The 20772-nt window shown below is 52.9% G+C and overlaps 6 protein-coding genes across 6 annotated transcripts; 4 read left to right on the top strand and 2 right to left on the bottom strand.

Moving 5' to 3' along the window:
* Positions 1-418: 418 nt before the first annotated feature.
* On the top strand, positions 419-1984 carry AYL99_05763 (hypothetical protein; the record flags this gene model as incomplete). Its single annotated transcript, XM_018837275.1, has 1 exon — positions 419-1984. One exon carries the CDS (start codon positions 419-421, stop codon positions 1982-1984), a length of 1566 nt encoding a protein of 521 aa, XP_018694128.1.
* A 100-nt stretch (positions 1985-2084) lies between these two features.
* AYL99_05764 (hypothetical protein) lies at positions 2085-2852 on the bottom strand (the record flags this gene model as incomplete). The annotated part of the gene is made up of 2 exons (XM_018837276.1): positions 2085-2719; positions 2786-2852. 2 exons carry the CDS (start codon positions 2850-2852, stop codon positions 2085-2087), a joined length of 702 nt encoding a protein of 233 aa, XP_018694129.1.
* Positions 2853-3105: 253 nt separating this feature from the next.
* AYL99_05765 (hypothetical protein) lies at positions 3106-5277 on the bottom strand (the record flags this gene model as incomplete). Its single annotated transcript, XM_018837277.1, has 1 exon — positions 3106-5277. One exon carries the CDS (start codon positions 5275-5277, stop codon positions 3106-3108), a length of 2172 nt encoding a protein of 723 aa, XP_018694130.1.
* Positions 5278-7032: 1755 nt separating this feature from the next.
* On the top strand, positions 7033-9228 carry AYL99_05766 (hypothetical protein; the record flags this gene model as incomplete). Its single annotated transcript, XM_018837278.1, has 1 exon — positions 7033-9228. One exon carries the CDS (start codon positions 7033-7035, stop codon positions 9226-9228), a length of 2196 nt encoding a protein of 731 aa, XP_018694131.1.
* Positions 9229-10588: 1360 nt separating this feature from the next.
* Positions 10589-12995, top strand: AYL99_05767 (hypothetical protein; the record flags this gene model as incomplete). Its single annotated transcript, XM_018837279.1, has 2 exons — positions 10589-10792; positions 10842-12995. 2 exons carry the CDS (start codon positions 10589-10591, stop codon positions 12993-12995), a joined length of 2358 nt encoding a protein of 785 aa, XP_018694132.1.
* Positions 12996-14173: 1178 nt separating this feature from the next.
* Positions 14174-17368, top strand: AYL99_05768 (hypothetical protein; the record flags this gene model as incomplete). Its single annotated transcript, XM_018837280.1, has 1 exon — positions 14174-17368. One exon carries the CDS (start codon positions 14174-14176, stop codon positions 17366-17368), a length of 3195 nt encoding a protein of 1064 aa, XP_018694133.1.
* Between the last annotated feature and the right edge of the window lie 3404 nt (positions 17369-20772).

The following is a 20772-nucleotide window of genomic DNA, read 5'->3' on the forward strand; positions in this document are numbered from 1 at the left end:
AGGCTGATATATATATATGCTAAGAAGGGATATCTGGAGATTTGTCGCCCGAGGTTGAGTCGGGTGTTTGTCTGACAGAATACTTGGTGATGAAATGAATAGCCCAAGGCAGCTCCACCACGCTCTACTTTCAAATGACTTGAGAATGACAAAAGGTCTTTTCCAGCCAGACCACCAACCACAGGAGGTGACTCGAAATCCACAGTTTGATGGAGTTTCTGGCCAAAATCCGCCTCGTTGGGTTTTCAACTCCAAGAAACAAATGGAAATCGCTCTCTGCCTACACTGCCTTGCCGACTAAGGCTCCTTCACAGGTCAGCCACAGCGTCTGTTCTGCCAGGAGCGGGGCCAAGGCAGAATTTATCCGTCCGGCCGCCTGTCTGTTCACCGCGACAGTCTCCCATGACTGGATCTCATCATGGATTATCTCATTCGCTTTGCCCAGGTGCACGAGACGTTCCGGCGGCCGGAGATCGAGGCCCTTTCGACGCTTGCTGGACTGCCTTGTGAGATCGTCTCGTACGCCGAGAGTTCACCGTTTTGTGTGGTGAAGTTTCCCACCCCCGACACACAACATGGGGAAGAACAAAATGCATCAGCGGTAGATGACGGCGCCTTCGAGAGTCTCGAGGCGAGGATTAAGAACTTTGAAAGCCGCTCCATCCTCTCAAAGTGCATCTACGAGATATGGGGACAGGGGCGGGATTATGATGAACTTCACGCGGATGTGAAACGAAAGAGTCACCACCTATGGGACCGTTACCGCCATGTATCGTTCAAGTTCTCGGTGGATTCCTACTGCAGCACGAGGGACATTGACCAACAGAGACAAATCATCAACTCATTTCGATACCTTGACCTCAAGGGCAAGATCAAGATGAAGCGCCCGGATGTGGAGTTCGCCGTCCTGGAAGAGTGGCTTCCTTTGCGGTCGCCGAGCGAAGCCCCCGAAAACGCAACACAGCCTGACGCAGCAGTCGACAACATAGCAGGTACGGGTCTGAGAAGAGTGTTCCTCGCCCGCAAGGTTGGCGATTCGTGTCGCTGGCTAAGGGAGAAGCACGATCTCAAAAAGAGGCCATACATATCAACAACCTCGATGGACGCCGAGTTGGCACTGCTGACCGCGAATATGGCCCTGGCAAGCCCCGGCAAGCTTTTTCTGGACCCCTTTGTGGGTACGGGAGGCTTCATGGTTGCTGCTGCGGAGCTAGGAGCTATCGTCCTGGGATCAGATATCGATGGTCGCAGTTTTCGCGGGAAAGGTGTCGGTCTGGGCCAAGGGGTTGGAGCGAATTTTCAAAAGTATGGGTTGACGCACTTGTTCGGAGACTGTTTGACTTCTGACTTGACGAATACACCGTTTCGCTGTGCTGCGACCACGCTCAAGTCTAGCGGTGGTCGGTGGCTGGACGGAATTGTTTGCGATCCTCCCTATGGCGTGCGTGAAGGGTTAAAAGTGCTTGGAACGAAGTTGAGGCAAAGTCGGATCGAGGCAGCGGCTATCAACGGCGACGTATCTGGTCACTCTGAGACTTCCAACAGGCTGACGGAAATTTTGGTCAACGGCGTCCCGGCGCATACGCTGCCTGGATACATCCCACCAAAGAAGCCATATTCCTTCGCGCGCATGCTTGACGATATCCTTGACTTCGCCGCCAGAACACTTGTCGACGGCGGCCGGGTTGCGTTCTGGATGCCGAGCGCGAACGAGAACGAATATGGCGAGGAAGAAGCCACCGCCATACCGACACATCGGCACCTCGAGCTCAAACACGAATGTATCCAGAAGTTCAACAAGTGGAGTCGAAGATTGCTGGTGTATGAGAGAATGCCAGGGACTCTCGACTCAGCGGTGCACATTGACGGGTCGGGTAGTCGAGAAGGAACTTTGGCAGCCAGCGCTGGTCACACGGCCGATGAGCTGAACCCGTTTCGTAGAAGATATTTCCAGTCTTTTGGTGCAGGCAGAAATGGAAGCTAGCATTCCCCAGCTTTTGTGTCCTTGGAATCGTCATAGAGTCGTTCACTGTCGCAAGGTCACAAACCACCGATCCCCTTCCGCATCCGATTCAAGGGATCGCTTAGCCGTCCACCTTGAGCTTCTCCACGGCGGCGACAGCATCCTCCCCGTCAATATCCTCCTCGTCACCCTTACCAGCCAGACCCCTCTCCCATAACTGCCTCCCTGTCAATCTCTTCTCTTCGACCTTGCCGCCCCTCTTCTTCCGGTCCTCGGCCTCCTCTTCCTCCCGCGCCCTGCGCTCCTTCTCCTCCATCTCCTTGCGAAACTTCTCCCGCCATTCCAGGAACCGCTCCCTGTTGACCAAGGTGCCGTGGAACTTGCGGTTCTCCGCCTCTTCCTTCTGCCGGGCTGCGATCTCCTTGACTTCTTCGGCTTGCCGTATCCGGTCAGAAATCAGTACTTCGGCGGCTTCTTTGAGAGTGGTGACCAGCGTAAACACCATGGCCATGCCGAGCGAGTCCTCTATCGTGGGCTGTAGAGCGTCAAGGAGCCGCGCCTTGTCCTCGGCGATGTCGAGTTGGGGATGTTTGGGCGCATTGGGAGGTACTGTAATGTCTAAATGAGGGCCGACATCTGGATAGGCTTCGGGATAGGTGACGTTGAGTAGGAGGACAGGCGGGTCGGACGCTTCGTCATGTCCATCGCTGGGAAGGTCTAGTGTTATGGATATTCGGTATGACGAATCTGAGAGGTCTATCGTGAAAGGTGGGTGTTAGATACTTCTCTGCCCATATGTCTTTGTCAATTGAGAGTGCGAACCTGTGATCTCGTCCGGGAAAATCGACTCGAGCACTTCTCGCTCTTCTTTCTGCTCTTCTACACCCATCTTTGAAGAAAGTTTTACAAGGACTGGCCGAAGGCGAATCAAGTCGAAAAATGCAAAGCAAATATGACTGATATAGCCTGTGATGTGTGAAGTGGCATTGGTTTGCCGAACATGAGCCGGACTCCATTTTTGCCGTGGGGATCAACTGGTGGTAAGTGTTGGATTGGGATAGAGTGATAGACTACTTGGTATATCAATGCTTGACAACGAGCATTACGAGCATCGACTCTTTCATTCATAGCAGAAGAAGATACTACAACTTCAGTGCCCCTCCTGCCAACGCCCCGGCAGGGACACCTCCCTTGTTCCCTTTCTTCCCGCCCAGGTCCTGCAATTCTCCCTTCTTTCCCACAACCTTGACGTTGCCTTTACGCAGCTCAGACAAGATGTCTGCCTTCTCTTGCTCTCTGGATTTAGCTTTGGGCTTCCTGGCATCGCCGTCTCTACCTTTAGCACTCGTACCGACCCCTGAAGTCGATGCATTTCCGTGTGCTTTCTTCATCCGCTCCTTCTCCCTTCTTCTCCGGCGCAATTTCTCTTCTCGTGTCATTTCCTCTTTGCTGACGCTTGCACCGCTTTTTCGAACGACCAGGTTGCCCTTCTTGTCCGTCTCTTCACCCGGTCGATACACCTCTTGAGGTGCAAGCATGCTCTCCTCCGCATTGACCCCCATTCCGACGGGCCTGGCATCCTCCATGCTGATAGTGGGTTTGTCTTCAACTATTTTGATCTCTACTTCCACGCGTTTGGGCTTGAAATGTAGATTGCTCAGTAGATCCAGTTGACTTGACACCTCTTTCCACAGCCTTGAGATCTCTTCGTGCTGTTTCTTGGTCGCCGCGGATCTTTTATCGACATAGCCTGGATCTGTAGCACGAAGATGGTCTTGCTCATAAATTTCGGCGAGGCCAGACTGAGGCTTCGTGTCATCGACTTCGACCCGTCCTCTGCGCGTTTCATTCGCAGCGCCTAAACTGTCGGGGTGACGGCGAATAACTTCATCAAATTCTCGGGCCAAGATGCGTCGTTTGATCAGCTGTTCGATGTCTTCCGAGACCTCGGCGGTCACCACAGGCACAGGCTTACCAACTCGCTCGAACTCCAAGTCTTCTTCGATCAAAGAGTTGAGAGGGCGGTCTGCAGCGCGGGCCTCCCCCGAGAGAGTCCAGTCTCGTTTGGCCACGTTGGCTGCCTCAAGGCGGCGGATTTCAGCTGCGATGACGGCTCGCTGCTTTTCATGGGTGGACATGTTCTGGCTTGACCTGCGTGTGCCCTCCATATCACTTCCAGATTCCAAATCAGAGCCTTCTTCATCCGACCCAAGTAAATCACGTCGAACATCTGAAATTGCTCGTTGCATGTCGCTCTCAAAGTCTTCATCCGGTGCTCGGGGTTGTTTGATCGGTTGAGTCTTCGGTAGTGCTCGCATCCGGGTTGTCTTTGATAGTTTCTTGGGCGGCGGCGCGAAAAAGTCGGCGTAGCGAATCTCATTGGTATTTTGCAGGCCGTCGATCCCATCGTTGAGAGCCTCCTCGTCCTGGCTCATCATATCGTCATCGCTATCTTCGGCATTGAGGTCGGCGTTCCCAAATGTTGGGCCGTCTTCTTCGTCTGATTCTTCGACGTCCGAGAGTTCTTTCCTTTGCTCAGCCTGGCTGGCAGAAGTCGCTTTCGGTTTATGGAAAGGCATGGTTAGAGGATCTGCATCCCAATCGATCTCATCCTCGTCGCTCGGATTGTCGTCTTCACCGCGTACATCCTGCTGTTCGAGAAACTGGGTCTGCTTGTTGAAGTCGTCGATGGAAAAAAAGCCATCGTTGAGGCCATTTGGATCTTGCACATATGTTCCAGGGTCCTGCTGACCGGCTTCCGACGTAGAATCTTCTGTCTCGATATCCTCGATGTCTTCGAGATCATCAAACTCTTCTGCACCGTCCTCTTCATCACTATACTCGTCCTCTAGCACGTCCCCCTGCATGTCCTCGTAGTCAGACAATTCATCTTCGTCTTCATCTTCTGACCCATCTTCTGCCTCGAATCCATCCGTCCCAAGGCCTTTGCTGGCAATCTGCTCCTGCGACTCTGCCTGCACTCTAGTTTTGTGAACAGCAATATCTCTCTCTGTCTCTTTACAGGAAGCATCCAAGATCCTTTTCGTCTGCTCCCACACCTGCTTCACCGCGAGGCCATCTGTGTAAACTTGACGGAGTTGCAAGACCTCCTCTTCCCGGTCTACATCACTCCGCTTTCTCTTCTTCCTGTTCCTCTCTCGCTGCAACTTTTGCGCAGTAGCCACATTGGCAGCCAAAGGGTCGAGAATCGATTTCACATAGGCCAAGACCTCAGAGTGGAGAGAGGACGAAGGCTGTAGGAAGGCATGGGTCGACGTCGAAAGCGTGGTGACAAGCGCCCCAGGGTCGGCCATTGCGTCTGTCTATCGCAGCGAAAACAAACGTGGCATGCAGCACTGTTAGCCACTACGTGTGCGTAAGGCTGCAAGAATGGTCGATGGCACTCCGCTCTCTTTGGGATACCGTTTCTGGATACTGTGGTTTGCCATCAAGTCATGAACCAAAGAATTTTTTTTTTCCCGTTGTTGGCGGCTCTTGCCGCCAAAGGCAAAGGACCCGATCCGTTTTTAAGGTTTAGGTGCAGATGGTGGTGATACAGAAACCTCTTGGTATGGGAAGTGTGCAACGGGTGGAGAGTCTGGTCGACAGCCTGGGAAAATTCTGTGCAGCAGGGTGCGAGGGGGAGGCGCCGAACAATCCTTACAGGGCAAAAGTTTTAACTATTGATTTGTTGTATGCCTCCACCCCGGGCATCCGGCGGGACCTATCATACTTTGGGGGCAACGCCCCCCATGGGCTGTCTTCTGCAACTCATTTTTAGCGGCTTCGCAACAGGAGTTTTACCTGTTGGGGCTTTAGTACGGACTACTCCGTCAGAGCTGCTGAAGAAATGAAAGACAGTGGATTAAGTTTCAGTTATCATCATCCCAGCCACTTGGTCCTTGGGACATGCGCAGGAACTCTTTAGTCGCTCTCGGCACTCGGCCATTGATAGGGAACCATCCTGACACTCTCTCCAGGAGAGATATTGAGCAGCATGATGGTAAGGGAAGTCTGTGCGGAGAGGGGAGAAGAGGAGAGGGGATCTCGATACTTTCACATGGTGCTGCATCATAGCGCCGCTGGGTCCCATCGATGTCGCCTCAAGATTTTTTTTTTCTCCAATACCAATTTGCCCGCTTACCAGGGAGATACTTGCTTAGTGCAGTTGCTGCAGTTCAAGAAGGAAAGAGAGAAAGAGAAAACCCCCATGACAAAGCCAATCGAAGGCAGGGCACAGATGCAAGCATCAGAGTCCGAATGGAACCCCGGCTGCAGTTGCTGCTGGGTGTCATGACTGGTCACGGAAGGTTTCTTTACCTGGTATAGGTAGCTCTTCGTATGGTGCCGGACGGCATGGATTATTTCTCGATGTTCATGTAAAATCGATCGCCGAACGTTGGACTGATACGGTGCCTTGCCGTGCAGATACAAATGGAGGACATTGATGACGCCGGGACGTGCCAGTAGTTGAAACATTCCAATGTACTGGAATAGGTGCTGTTATGGTTTTTTCTGTCGCGGCAAACTTGGCCAGGACAAAAGTCTACCCACGGCATTTCTAGCATTGGACGAAACTCTATCTCAGTCCTGGTTTTGCAATGTCTCCAGAATCTGGGCTGGTTGTTTTCTTTTGTGAAGGGCATGCACAAGGGCGGAGCCCAGAGATCCACGGGTGCCTGCACAGTTATGCGGGTGGAGTTGGCGGGAGGCCAGGTCCCCAAGTCAGCCAGCGTCGCCCAGCTAGCCAGGTTATCAGTATTGGCGACTAAGCCGTAATACGATGACTAGGTGCTCCAGTAATACAGTAAATAATAATTTGCCTTTCTCGTTTCTGCTCGTGCTAATCAATTTTCCTTTCCAATTTAATTCCCATTGGTAACCCCGCCCCAATCCATCTCCATCTCACCTCCATCCTGTCATGAATCCATAGCCCTGGTCATCTGGAAGGCAACGAATATATGTTCTCCAACTGCCACCTCGGGGTTGCTCAGCAGAGCCACACGCACCACATCGTCAAGGATCGTCGCAGGACAGATCTTTCCCCAGCTTGAGCACCAGCCGCCGCCATGAAGTTCGGGGAGAACTTCTATCAGAGGTCGGTCCCCGAATGGGCTCCGTACAACTTCAACTACAATGGGATGAAGCAGCTCATCAAACAACGGACATCCGCCAATCTGACCGGCCCCGTGGAAATACCTGTGCAGGGCCGGAGTCGATGGGAGGAAACAGACAAGGTCTTGCTGAACCATTTGCGAGACCAGTATGACAATGTTACTCTGTTCCTGCGGATGAAGCGGGGAGAAATCGAACGACGACTGAGCTCTCTCAAAAAGCAGATCGCAATCCTCCGGACATTTGCCGACGAGAGGGCTTTGGAGGGCAATGCTGCCACCGGGATCCGGGGTCGTAAGTATCGACGACTCACCCAGGAATGCGAAGAGCTCGGGGACCTGATTCAAAAAGTTGCCCGCTTCGCATCTGCCCAGAAGATTGCTTTCCGGAAAATCCTGAAGAAATATACGAAGTGGACGGGCTCGACCACCTTGCAGACTCGCATGGACGTCGAGGTCTTCTCTTCGAACCAGCTGCAAACGGATTACTCGGACTATCTTCAAGAGTTGGCTGAACAGACCGCCATACTGACCGAGAAAATGGCCAGTCCAATATTTTCAAAGCATCACCAAGAACAATCAGCCGTCCAACCGCAGAATAGAACTTCTGCGTCGAGCCTACGCTCCCCCATAGCTAAAATCAACAGTGCTCTGAACCAGGCCCCCTCAGCCTTTGATGCCGCCGTCATGACGGTTCCGTATGGCGAGGCCGCCGGCAGTGCCTTCTATTGGATTCACCCAGACAACCTCGATGAGGCCCGTGCCCTGGTCCAGAGACACATGAAGAAGGGTGACTCCCTCGCTCCTACCCCCTCACGGACGAGCTCAGATGCATCACTAGTATCACGGAGAAACACATCTTTCAGTACCTCCAATAGCAATCTCACGTACATGGTGTTCTTTGACAACGCGCAGAGGTTTGTGCAAGACCAAAGCTCTGTTAGACCCTCGAAAATTGCCCTGAGCGCGTACTGGACCCATGATAAAGACGCTGCGGTCACTCTCGCTGGGCTCTCGCCGACTTCGTCTGGTGAGAGGACTGTGCTCCTCGACCGCGAAGACCTCGGCACGGCTTTAGAGAGGGATTCGCACCTCACAAGTGGTTCGAGAGAAGCCACCACAATTCAGCGGTATCTCCTCGAGCACCGGGATGTCAAACCCTTGGCTGAAGTACAAACACACCGTACGCGTTACTCTGGTATGACCAACACCTCCGAAGTTGCGAATTGGGCGACTCTCGACACTTCGATCACTTTTGGTGCCGTGGACATGCAACAACTCGGGGAATTACAACCATTGCTCCCAACCAGTAACACTTTCCCGCATGCCACATTGCACATCCGTTGGGAATTCGCACGGACGCCAGCCGTCGTACGCGCACTGGATGACTCGCATTTGGCGTACCGAGTTCATGATTTTACTCTAGAGGACATGGCCATTCGCACAGTTCAGAAGGACCTCCCCCCCTCACCTTGGCAATCACTACTGGAAAAGGACATCACGAAGTTGCCTCTTCCCACCGTGGGTGAGACCAGCCACTTCTTCCGGCTCAGAACCACCAATCGACTCCGGGTTAATGCAACCGATATGAGTGGTACGTCCTCGGGCCCATCCTCGAGTGAAGGCCGTGCAGACAGTCTCTTCTCTACAACTACCCATGGACAATCCTCCATCACGTCCAACGAAGCTCGACCACCCGAAGCCCTCACTTCTCCTGCCGAATTTAAACCGTCGTCGGCCAAAAAAGCACCGAAGCGAGCACGTATCGTGGTCCCTGAGCCAGTTCCTTCCCAAATGAGATACTGGAACGAGTTTGACGATGGCGACTCTGATGTCAATCCTCAAGAGTCGTATGCGATCTACGTGGATCCGAACGAGCCCGTTTTCCCAGCGCTGTCCAAAGCGTGGGGTAGCGTGAAGTCCTGGTTGCCACTGAAGTCCCTGAGTGGAGGGAGCAAGTCTGCGAGCGAGAGAACGCCGTTATTGTATGATGAAGAAACGGCATCCGTCGAGTCATCCGACTCGGACTCGCTGTTGATTGTGCACGAGGGGCAACTGCGCCGTAGTTTTGTTTGGGGTCTGATCGGCGGCTTGAGTGCTGCATTTGTTATTGGTTTTGCACTTGTGCTGTTTATATGTTTACAAGCGTGAAGAGCGTCAAGGGTCAAGATGGGACAGGCCATTCTGTTCGTATTTCTATCCGGCTTGAGCGGGGGCGTTGGATGTGCCATGGGCCTAGGGAGGCTTTTCAGCCAGCCCCCAGCATTTCTGTCACGGCCGTACATCTGTTTTCGAAATGAAACACACTCTATTCACTACGCAGCTGTATCATGAGTAAGAGTGCAGCCAGGTGGTCATCGCCGATGGATAGAATTGAGTTTCGGCTAAACGGAACATGGCAACTATGCGCATGCGAGCAACACTTCCTTGTAGAAGCCTTCCACTGCTCTTTGCAGCATTAGGCCCCTAAGCTGGAGAGCTAGAGTGCCTTAATGCCGCGCTACCAAGCACCTACTTTCAACTACATGGACGGAAAAAATTGCCAGCTGCGGCCCGTTGAGGCTGTACGAGAATGGTACCCGTAACGCCCGCACCGCTTGTCGGTGCGAGGTTCTGGACCATCACAGACAAGAGAGCAGAACACTAGGAATTCCTCCGTCCTCCACCACCTCTAGCCTAATCATGGAATTTGCCGTAAGCTAAAACCGGACAGTCGAGTAACGAGTCATTCCCTAAGGAGTGTTCTCACAGTAGTAGTAGGTCATTATCCTCGGGAAGATGTTTTTGTTTTATCAGAAACCCCTCACGAGCGGAGCCAGGTTCAATGCTTCTGCTTAGTTCCTTTGAAATGCAGCTTAGCCCTGCTTCAACTGTGCATCTGCATGCATTGGGGAGGTCTGCGCGGGTTGATGACAGGTTACTCTGGTCTCTATATTCTCTCCCTCTCTCTCTCTCTGATGATCGATTCCGCCAGAGGGTAAGCGAGAAAATTACCCCGAGAACTACTTACTACTGCAGTTTGTCATGGCAATTCGAGTCTCGGTAGTGTCACTTTTGGACGGGATTGTCCCCATGCAATGCCAGCAAAGGTATATACCGTAGGCAGAGCACTCGAACCTCCCATGCCAACTTGGGTTGAGCCTTGTTGCGTCATTAACCTCTCCAACTCTCAGGTAATGCCGGACAGATTCACGTGTCGTGGGCGGTCTGGGCCCAGGGTGGCGTCTCGACATCCCTTATCTCAACGTAGCCTTATCTACTCGGCACAGAAACCCTTTTTCTGGGGGCTCACTGCCAGCACTGACCTTATCAGTTACTTCCAGAATCTAAACTTCCAAGTGGTCGCCCTGGAAATCTAACGGGCCCCCGGAGATGCAGATCTCAGCGGGATATCTACAAGCCGCGGCGTCATAGCTCTCGATAGAGCCTGTGAAATCTGTGACATTGGTCGACATGTCCGCTCTGGTGTGTCGGGGCTCTCTGCAGCTTCGATGCTGCTCTGTCGGCAAACATGGCTACGGATGAGGAGCAGGCGGACGAGAGAACCCATCTCCTCGTTCGTGACAGAAGGCTCAGCTCCCTGGCCGCAGAAGCAGACGCTGCTTCAGTTGTCTCCTCTCATATCAGCAAAGAAGAGCAGGCGTTGGGCGATACCGCTGTCGGTGAACGGCTTCCCTACAATGACTACACCACGATTGACTGGCTTCATGACTTGGTAAGAGAATTTCAACGGCAATTGACCGACTCAAAGTGACCTTTCCTAGGTCAAAGACTCGTACAGATACCGCTCCGTGCACGGCGAGAAAGGCGTACGCAATAGACTCTGGGCGCTGTTCGACTCGTGCGAAGGCTGGATTGCAGCGGCAGTCATTGGCACTCTGACGGCATGTGTGGCTTTCTTGGTGGATATCGCTGTTGCCACCATTAGCGACTGGAAGATAGGATATTGCCAAAGCAACCCGTTCGCGAGTAAAGAGCTCTGCTGTACGTCGAAATCGCCATTAACTCCTCTCGCCGATACGGGGGAAACCTGCTCTTATTGGAGGGACTGGACGGGCGATTACTGGTATGGATTTGGAATCTACGTGGGTTTCGCACTGCTTTTCGGAATCATCAGTGGGACAGTCACATTGACCACGAGAAGAGCACTTCCGGCAACCGCTCCAGGCGCCGGAGACAGTGGACCAATGCAAAAAAACGCTGATCAAGCGAACAGCGAGATCCTGAAGCCAACGTTCGCTGGCAAGTCAATCTTCATGGCCGCCGGGAGCGGTATACCCGAGATCAAGACCATTCTATCCGGCTTTGTCATTCCTCATTTCCTGGACCTCAACGTTCTCGTCGTGAAGGCGGTTGGGTCAGTCTTCGCTGTGTCGACAGGCATGTGTTTGGGCAAGGAGGGGCCTTTCGTCCACATTTCAACCTGTGTGGCGTACTTGGTGGGAGTCCGGTTCTACAAGTACAAAGAGAATGGCCGTAAGCTCCGAGAGCTTTTGGCTGCTGGTTGCTCGAGTGGCCTCTCGGTCGCATTCGGCGCCCCCATTGGCGGTGTGCTGTTCGCGTACGAAGAAATCTCGACATACTTCCCGCGGAAAGTGCTTTGGCGCGCATTTATCTGTTCTCTCTTCGCGGCAATGACACTCAAAGCCCTCAATCCAACGGGCACCGGCAAGCTTGTACTCTTTGAGACCAACTATGGCACTACGTATCGACCCTATCATTACATTATATTCGTGGTCTTGGGTGCTGCAGGAGGCGTCTTTGGAGGCGTCTTTTGTAAGGCCAATTTCTTGTGGTCTCGCAGTTTTCGGAAATACACCGTCATCAAGAACTATCCGGTCCTCGAGGTCGTCTTGGTTGTTCTCGTCACAGCCCTTTTACAATATCCCAACCCGCTGGCCCGAGACCCTGGCGATGTTGTCATCAAGAATCTTCTGGTCGATTGCAACGAAAGCTCACGAACAGCTTACGTCTGTGTACAGGAAGGGTACGATTCACCGTCGCCAAAGTACTTGGGCTGGCTCGCCTACGGAACACTCGTCAAGCTGGTCCTGACCATCATAACATTTGGTATCAAGGTGCCGTCAGGAATCATTATTCCCGCTCTCGATGGCGGTGCCTTCTTCGGCAGGCTCGTCGGTCAAGTGCCTTTCTTAGCGAAGTCTATCTCTCCCGGCATCTTCGCCATGGTTGGTGCCGGGTCTTTTCTGGCCGGAGTCAGCCGAATGACTATTTCGCTGGTGGTTATCATGTTTGAGTTGACGGGTGAACTCGAGTTCATCGTGCCAAATATGATCGGCATCATGGTTGCCAAATGGGTGGCAGATGCTCTTGAGCAAGAGGGCGTATACGATCTTGCACAAACAGTCCTCGGGCATCCCTTTCTTGATTTGGACAGTGGCATGAAGCTAGTTCAGCAGGATGCCCATCTTGCTGAGGAGCTGATACCTCCCCCTCAAACTATGCACGAGATCACGGTGGACGTTCCGGAAAGCGGCATTGTCCCCCGAGTTTTACTGACCGAGAAGCTACAGCTCCTCCGCCGCCGGGGTATCATGGACGCTGGTCTTGTCTTGGTCCAAAAAGCCATTCTACGGGGCTATCTAGCGCAAGGAGAACTCGAGTTCGGGTTAGAGACTCTTGGTCTGACGTTCCCCGCAGGCTGCGTTGTTCGTCTTCTGCCTGCCGTTGCTAGTGCACAAGGACAAATGGGGAACGGGGGGGAGCTCGACCTGTCGCAATTCATAGACAGGACACCATTGACGATCTGTGCCAAAGCGCCAATGGAGTTTGTGGTGGAGATGTTCAGCAAGCTAGGCCTCAGGTATTTGTGCGTCACGGAAGAGGGGAGCGGGTGGCTTGTGGGAGTTATCATCAAGAAGAGGCTGGTGGTTTGGCTGGAAGATTTGAAGCATTGACGGAACGCGCGGAGGTTTAGAGGAGGGAAGTCTAACTCGATATGACTTTTGGCCACTCCAAGGCGGAGGACGTCCTGCTTGGAGGTGGTGGACGTGTTTGCAGGACGTCACAACATACATCAGGGTACGACGAGAAGAGTATAGACACGTTGGGGCTGGTCCAGTCCTTTCTTCTAGGCGAGGGTGGAAGATGTTGGCCGTGGACGTCAGGTGAGGACCACGACAGACAGACGAATGATTATGCAGACCTGTGCGACTCCCTGCAGCATCACCTATTGAACCTAGCCAGTTAAAGAAGAGTAGCCGCCCAGGCACGGAAGAGGGGCTAGTGAGGCTGTTGACAGGCATGATTAAGCATCCAATAGCCTGTGTCGGTGATGGCGGGGAAGAGACCACCTCAGCCATCTGCCCACCACTTCCACCATGCCCGAGGTGGTCCTTTCTACTATTATTCGTTGGGTTTACAGCAGCAAGGCTTTTTCCGTTAACGCACTTTCAGAATTCTCTCTGTGGGCCAGTCCAGACCTAGCTGCAGTTGCTGGCTCCTTCGAGATTGGATTCTGCCAAACGGCATCGGTGGCATCAAATTCTTCGCGATGTCAACATCCTCCGCCACTAGCTTCCAAACCCTCCCTGAACCGAGCCCTGATTTTCGTCCTCAGCCCCGCCATGGACAGTTGCCTCTCGTCTCCACTACTACCCTGTAAGAAGGAAAATTTTTGGAGAGCAAGAGAGATAAAAAAAATTTTACTTTCAGCAGCTGACATGGTCTATTGATGGATTAAGTTCCCAGAGCCAGCTCGCGTACTAGGACAAGCCCTGCAAGGCCGTTCCCGAGTCAAGTCCACCAGGAATCCACACGGCGACGTCCGCCTGCAGCACGAGGAGCGAGCTTGCGTCGACAAGGACTGCATCTTGCTCACTCTGTCCACCTCTTACCCTCGGGTCGCCCTTATTATTGTCCCGCTCTATATTCCTCATTCCCTGACCGTCTCGTGTCACACGAGGGAGGACGACAGGTTACGGACTAGCACTCGCCAGTTAGTATAGGCTGTCCCCTTGTCCTCAGGCCCCGGCCCCTCTTGTCCATGTTGACCCGTTGGAAAAGAGCCGGGCACTAGTAGTGGAGTTTGCATGTGAAGTGCGGGACGACCATGATATCCTCATGAGCAGCTAAAATGTCGACGTCCTCTGCGAGCAAACAACATGCCCGCCATAGTTCCAACTTCTCCAAGAGCCGACCAGCTCCGATGCCCAGCTCTCCCCTGAAGAGATCTCAGAGTGATCAGGGCATCGACGAGAGCAGTCCCCTGGCCGTTTCCGACCGTCCTTGGGTTGAGCGCCCCCGAGCCAGCTCCTCCTCCAGTCAGCCCGCAGAGAAAACTCCCGCGAGGTCCTTTTACGTCCGCTCTTTCCATGGCCAGCTAGATCCCGCTCAGTATTCTTCTTCTGCCGGCCTCAGAGACGAGACCGCCGAGCTTGCTGCGTTTGCTCTTTCCGAGACTGCGTCCCACCTTGGAACCTCTCCGTCGACTTCCTCAGCTGCATCCGACGATGGTTACCCTGAGGTGATCGAAGAAGTTTCCGAACCAGTAACTCCAGAAGGTTCGGACCATGACCATCCTGGTGACCCGGCCATCTCTGAATTGACTGCCATGATACAAAATTCCATGGGCCAAGAGGAGGAGCATCAACAACAACACTCGAATGGTATCGACAAGACAATACTGCACCGCCCAGCGTCGTCGAGCAGGCCGGAGGCTAGTCAGCCAGATGAGTATACGGCTCTCATTGGTGGCCGGAGCACAGAATCTATAAAGCATGGCCATTATACGGATGTTGAGCGGCAGTCGGGCTCGAACAAGAACGGTATCATCCAAACATGCAGAGCCTCGGCGAGTAGAGTGCGGTCATGCTACTATACGCTGTCACACCCAAAGACGTGGAGTGTCCGTGCCATATACAGGGAAGCCGTCGTCCACCCAGTGAGCCTCCTCCCAGCTGTGTTTCTGGGCTTGCTCCTCAACATCCTCGATGCTCTCTCCTATGGCATGATTTTGTTCCCTTTGGGAAATGAAATCTTCGAAGGCCTTGGCTCGGACGGGATTGCCATGTTCTACGTCAGCACTATTGTCGCCCAGGTCGTCTATTCTTCTGGTGGCTCAATCTTCAGAGGGGGCATTGGGTCCGAAATGATTGAGGTTGTCCCCTTCTTCCATAAGATGGCATTTACGATACTCCAGAAGGTGGGGGATCAAAACCCCAAGGCCGTCCTTGCCACCACGATACTCTCCTTTGCCATCAGTTCCGTCTTGACTGGAGTGGTGTTCTTCCTCATGGGAGCTTGCAAGCTAGGATCGTTGATTGGCTTCTTCCCGCGCCATATTCTCATTGGCTGCATTGGAGGCGTTGGCTGGTTTCTTGTTGCTACCGGCATCGAGGTCTCTGCTCGGTTACCGGGCAATCTGGAGTACAACCTTCACACCCTTAAGCAGCTATTCCGGGGTGACACGATCGCCCTGTGGACCATCCCGTTATTACTTGCCGTCACTTTACTCATTGTACAACGCTTTGTGAAATCAAATCTGCTGGTTGGCGGCTACTTTATCTCGGTTGCAGCAATTTTCTACTTCTTCAAGTCCGCTTTGGGTATTTCAATGGAAACCCTGCATACCGGAGGCTGGGTTTTCGATCCACCTCCGGCCGGGAACCCCTGGTATCATTTTTACACTCTGTACGACTTCAACGCGGTCCATTGGGGAGCTCTTGCGGATACCATCCCGGCCATGTTTGCTCTGACCTTTTTCGGCGTCTTGCATGTTCCGATCAACGTGCCCGCTTTGGGTATCTCTACCGGCGAGGATAACCTGAGCGTCGACCGTGAGCTGGTCGCGCACGGTGTCTCGAACTGCCTCAGTGGCCTCTTCGGAAGTGTGCAGAACTATCTTGTATATACCAACAGTCTTCTGTTTATGGACAGTGGTGGCAATGACCGCCTTGCAGGACTCCTGCTGGCTGCCTGCACAGTCGGTATCCTCTTGGCTGGCCCGGCTATTATTGGTTACATTCCCATTATGGTTGTTGGTGCTCTGATATTTTTACTGGGCATAGAGCTGCTGGAAGAAGCCCTGGTCGGAACATGGGGCAAAGTCCACAAGCTTGAATATGCTACCATCCTGATCATTGTCGTCACGATGGGAGTGTGGGATTTCGTGGTTGGAATCCTGGTTGGCATTTTGCTTGCTGCTTTGAGTTTTGTTGTGCAAACATCCCGCAGAACTGCCATAAGAGCCACATACTCTGGGGAAGTTGCCAAATCGCTCGTCCGACGACCGCCGGTGCAGCTCAAGTTCTTGCGTGAGACAGGCAAACAGATTTTCTTACTTAGACTGGCTGGGTATTTGTTCTTTGGGACGATTGTCGGGGTCGAGAACCGGATTCGAGCACTACTGGAGGAAGATGCATTTAGGGACCGTCCTCTGAGGTTCCTCATCTTGGACATGGCTCAGATCAATGGTATCGATTTCTCGGCGGCAGAGGCGTTCACCAGAATCAACCGACTTCTGCAGAAGCGCGGAGTCGAGCTTATCGTGAGCAGCTTGGACGTCGATGGCGAGATTGGACAAGCGCTTCGCAACGTGGGTCTGTTTGCGGCAGAGTCCAAGGTCCAGATCTTCCCGGATCTAAACGTGGCACTGGAGCACTGTGAGAACAAACTGTTGACAGCCTTGTATCGTCAGCAGGAGCAGCGGCGCCCAAGGCGGATAGGAGGGCACCTTGACATGCCTCGGACTCGGCCGCAAGAGCTTTCGTCCTCGTACAAGGCCGAGTTCATGGGCAGCTCCCCGAGACGAAATCATCTCCATCAAGTTGCTCAGACTACTCTGGACGAGGACACGTCTAGCTTGGCGAAGTGGCAATCTTTCAAGCAACCTCTACCGTTGATGCTACAAATCTTTGCGGATCTCTCCGACAAGACCGAGGATTTTTGGTTCCGTGCTATGAAATACTTTGAAAGGGTAGTATACCCGAAAGGTTCAGTGTTGTTCAAGATTGGAGATCCTCCCGATGGCTTCTACCTGCTCGAAGAGGGCATTCTGCGCTGTGATTACGACTGGCCACAGGGCAGGTACTCGGAGCTGATCGTGTCTGGACGCCCATGCGGAGAGTTGCCGTTTTTCTCCCAAACACCACGTACTGCCACGATGGTGGCAGAAAAGGACTGTGTTACTTGGAAACTAGATGCCAAGCGATGGCATGAGATGCAGACACGGGACCCAGATGTGGCCCAAGAGCTGCTCGTGATTAGTCTGAAATTGACCAAGGAAAGGATGGACACTGTGACTTCGTACGTCCTGACCACAGCGGGCTGAAGAAGGCGGATTTGTGCTTTGCTTTTTCCGTGGTACATCTTTGGAGTGGCAGTTTGTCCAGCAAGGAAGACAAAAGTCAGCAAGCGTCGAGTGAGCAGCCTCGCTCTTTGGTTTGTTTTGAAGCGAATGACGCCGGTGGTATGCACTGCCCCTGCGTATGACTCTCCAATTGGGAATCATTACAGGTCGACAGTACATTGTTCAAAAGTTGGCATTGGCAGAGATCAGAAAATCTGTACCAAGTACCCAGTACAAATATGGTCATTTTGGCGTTGGTCGAGACACTACTCGATGTGGTCTTGTCTGAGATGGCAAGGCTCGGTATGGGCAGCTCATTGTTGATAGAGGGAGCTACAGAAAGGACACAGTCCATCAGAAATGTTTCATGGTATTTGGATCTCTGGCTCTCTTGCTGTTCGGAGTATAAGTTCCCATTATCACTTTTCTCCTTCGATCGATCTTTTGACCGAGCTGTTCCGAGTACCGAGTAGAAAGATTGATGCTTCTTATCCTCACTTTCGAGTTATCTATGTAGAGTCTCTAACCACTTTGCCTCGGTGATTTGCTTCCTCGATTTCATCTCGTCTCGTCTGGTCCGTCTTCCGCTTGAGCCGCGCGGGTACGTGTGAGCCACCAACAAAAGCCTCGTTGGCCACTTCATGGCTGTGAACGCGGTCTTTGCACCGAGGACTCAGTTACCACTACTCCGTACTCCTTAGGACTACTGCTGCTAGCGAAAGCATCCCCCTCTTTCCCTGCACCCCGTCTCTGAACATTTTATGGGGCACCCGACTTTACCATATCTGCTCATGCAAATAATATGTAGTGAGACCCTGATTGATCCTCGTCGGTTAGATGCGCGCGACGGGCCTAGCGGGCCAAGGCTTATGGGTCCACGGTCCACGGTTCCACGGTCCTCTGACGGGGACGTGGGTCGGGCCCTTGGCCTAGGCTTCTCACCCAAATTTTTTTGGGGTGGTTTTCATTTGGGCGTTCATGAATCGAGGGCGGGTGGAGAGGATAACCCAATACGCAGCACCTATGTAGCCTATATGCTGGTGTGAATGAGTACTTACCTATAAGTGCCACCCCGTAGTGAGTTGCTTGGTCCGAAGACTTGAGCCACGGGTGTTCTGAAGGATCAACCCTGCCGTACTTACCTACCCGTAGATATATTCGAGACAACCGCACAAGTTGTGGCGTGGCGTCGGGGCAGAATGATGGAGCGAGCCACACAAGTCTCAGCTTGGACCAATGGACTAGGAGTGCCGAGTAGACTCTGCTGGCTTTTTGGGGAGGACATGTTCTACAGCCTTTTTAGGCGTAGTGGGGGGATCTCTTGATGAACCGGGTCTGTCTCGAATCTCGATCGGGAGAGACGACGGAATACTGAGATGAAAGGGATTGCGGTTCGGTTAAGCTCGACTGTATGTCCGAGACCTTTGTCTCCATGGGCAGACATACATAACTCTGGTATCATTCATCACGGGTTCGCGGAGAAGTTCTGAGGACCTTGAGCGCATTCCGTCAAGGAAATACCAGGCTACTATCTACCTCTTACATATGAGGGAATATCGTATTCGTGATAGGTAGGCAGAGAAGCTGTGCATGTGCTGCAGTCAAGGCACGGGTAACTCGTAGGGTGCTCCGTCTTTCCAGTCTGTTTCAGCATTGGACCTGGGTCAACCTTGAGTGGTGGTGCGAGCTACTGGATGGAGACAAATTCGCGCCGTTCCTTCTCAGTAGTGGAGCTGGTTTCGAAATTGCAAGACCTGCACGACTTCTGCCCACAGCCCCGCCAGATCAACTGATTGGTGATCTGGCCGGGAACTTTTTTCTCTCGAGGTCCCAAGATGTCGAGATCGACACCACAGGCTCCATCAATGAGCAACGACGACTTGTCGCAATAATCCTCCGCGAAGAAGTTAACCACAACCATCCTCAAGAAGAGAGATACTATGGTGAATCATGCAGGCGGTGATAGAAAATGTGGCAAGACAACATGAGAGGCCACTCGGCTCGAGCAGTAATGATTGATCGTGGAAGTTGATGTCTCGCCTGGCGCTTTGTGATACTCCGTCTGGCGCAGGGCGAGCCTTTGCGCTACTCCTAGATTGATTCCTTGGGAGCCTGAAGCTATACGGAGGTTTACCTCGTATACGAGGTAGAGAGTGAGGACAGGCGTCCGCCACCAATCCCAGTCGTCAGGTTCCTGCTGATGGAAGAATATAGAATAGTTCTTACAGTCATGGACCTGCGTGTTGCGATTATATTTTCACAAGGACATCGGATCGGCCACCGATGCGAGAACTATTCCAGGATTCGTCAATAGAGCATGTGACAACTGCACTAGGGCACGTCATTCCTGCAGGTGGCCAGTTGATGGTCGCATGACCAACGACCTTTTTCTGTTACCAGTGATATGGTGATATCTTGTTTTCACGAGAGTCCACTGCCATCGGAGATCCTATTTTGAGTCACACGCGCAGTGCCCATTCCCTTGCTTCTCTTTGTTCATGCTATTGACCGAACCTGAGAGGAGGTAAACCCAGGGGGGAAATATGATATACCGAGAGTATTTCGAGTCTTTTCTTTGTCGTTCCATGATGGCAACGGGTCTTTTCTCGTAAGAATGAGGAATCTTGTGGAAGGGTGGGTGCACCTCGTGGCGAGTCGTATTATGGCATCTGTCAATGCGTGCCTTGTCACCTGCATGGGCGTCGCAACGCCTTGCACAGTCCAGGTCCGCGAGACTCTGCGTGACTTGGTGAGTGAGCCTTAGGATGCTGCAGGAGGCCTCCCTTGGCGTCGAAAAAAGGCGTGGAAAGCATGGCGATAGCCGTGTTTGTCAATGGTCCTCCTGACTGCTGACTGCAGTGGTGAAACTTTCCTCGATTGGCGGATAGACTGCGGTGCTCTGGAGGGGTTCCCCGTGCATCTTCGCATATGTACGTTCTATCGAGGGCGCAATAACTAATGAAAAACCGTCGTGTCGATTCATCGGACAACGTTGATGTGATTTTGTTTCCTGGGAGACATGTGGGCGGCAGCAGAAGTGGCGAGGGCAACCCGCAGGCCAGTAGTGCTAAGGCTATTTCGCAGGCTAGCGTGGGAGGGGCTTGGAGGGCTACAGCTTTTCTCCACTAAATTATTCAGAGCAACCCTGGGCGTGGGCGAGCTAGTTTTGGTTCAAGGCAAGCAGGGGTGGAGTCCGCCCTCGTAGCGCGTTGCCTAGGGGCGCCTTCAAATCTCCTTGCCCGCTAAACGCCCTGTGTAGCCTACGTGACTGGAGCCGCCGAAGGGAGCCCGTTACCAGCCCCAAACAAATCGAACTGGAACGATAAAGACAGGACAAAAACTAGAGGCATCCCATCTCACACCACTCCTCTTGCCTGCCCGCTGTC

The sequence above is a fragment of the Fonsecaea erecta genome, assembly GCF_001651985.1.
Source record: "Fonsecaea erecta strain CBS 125763 chromosome Unknown Scaff4, whole genome shotgun sequence".
Taxonomy (NCBI): Eukaryota; Fungi; Ascomycota; class Eurotiomycetes; order Chaetothyriales; family Herpotrichiellaceae; genus Fonsecaea; species Fonsecaea erecta.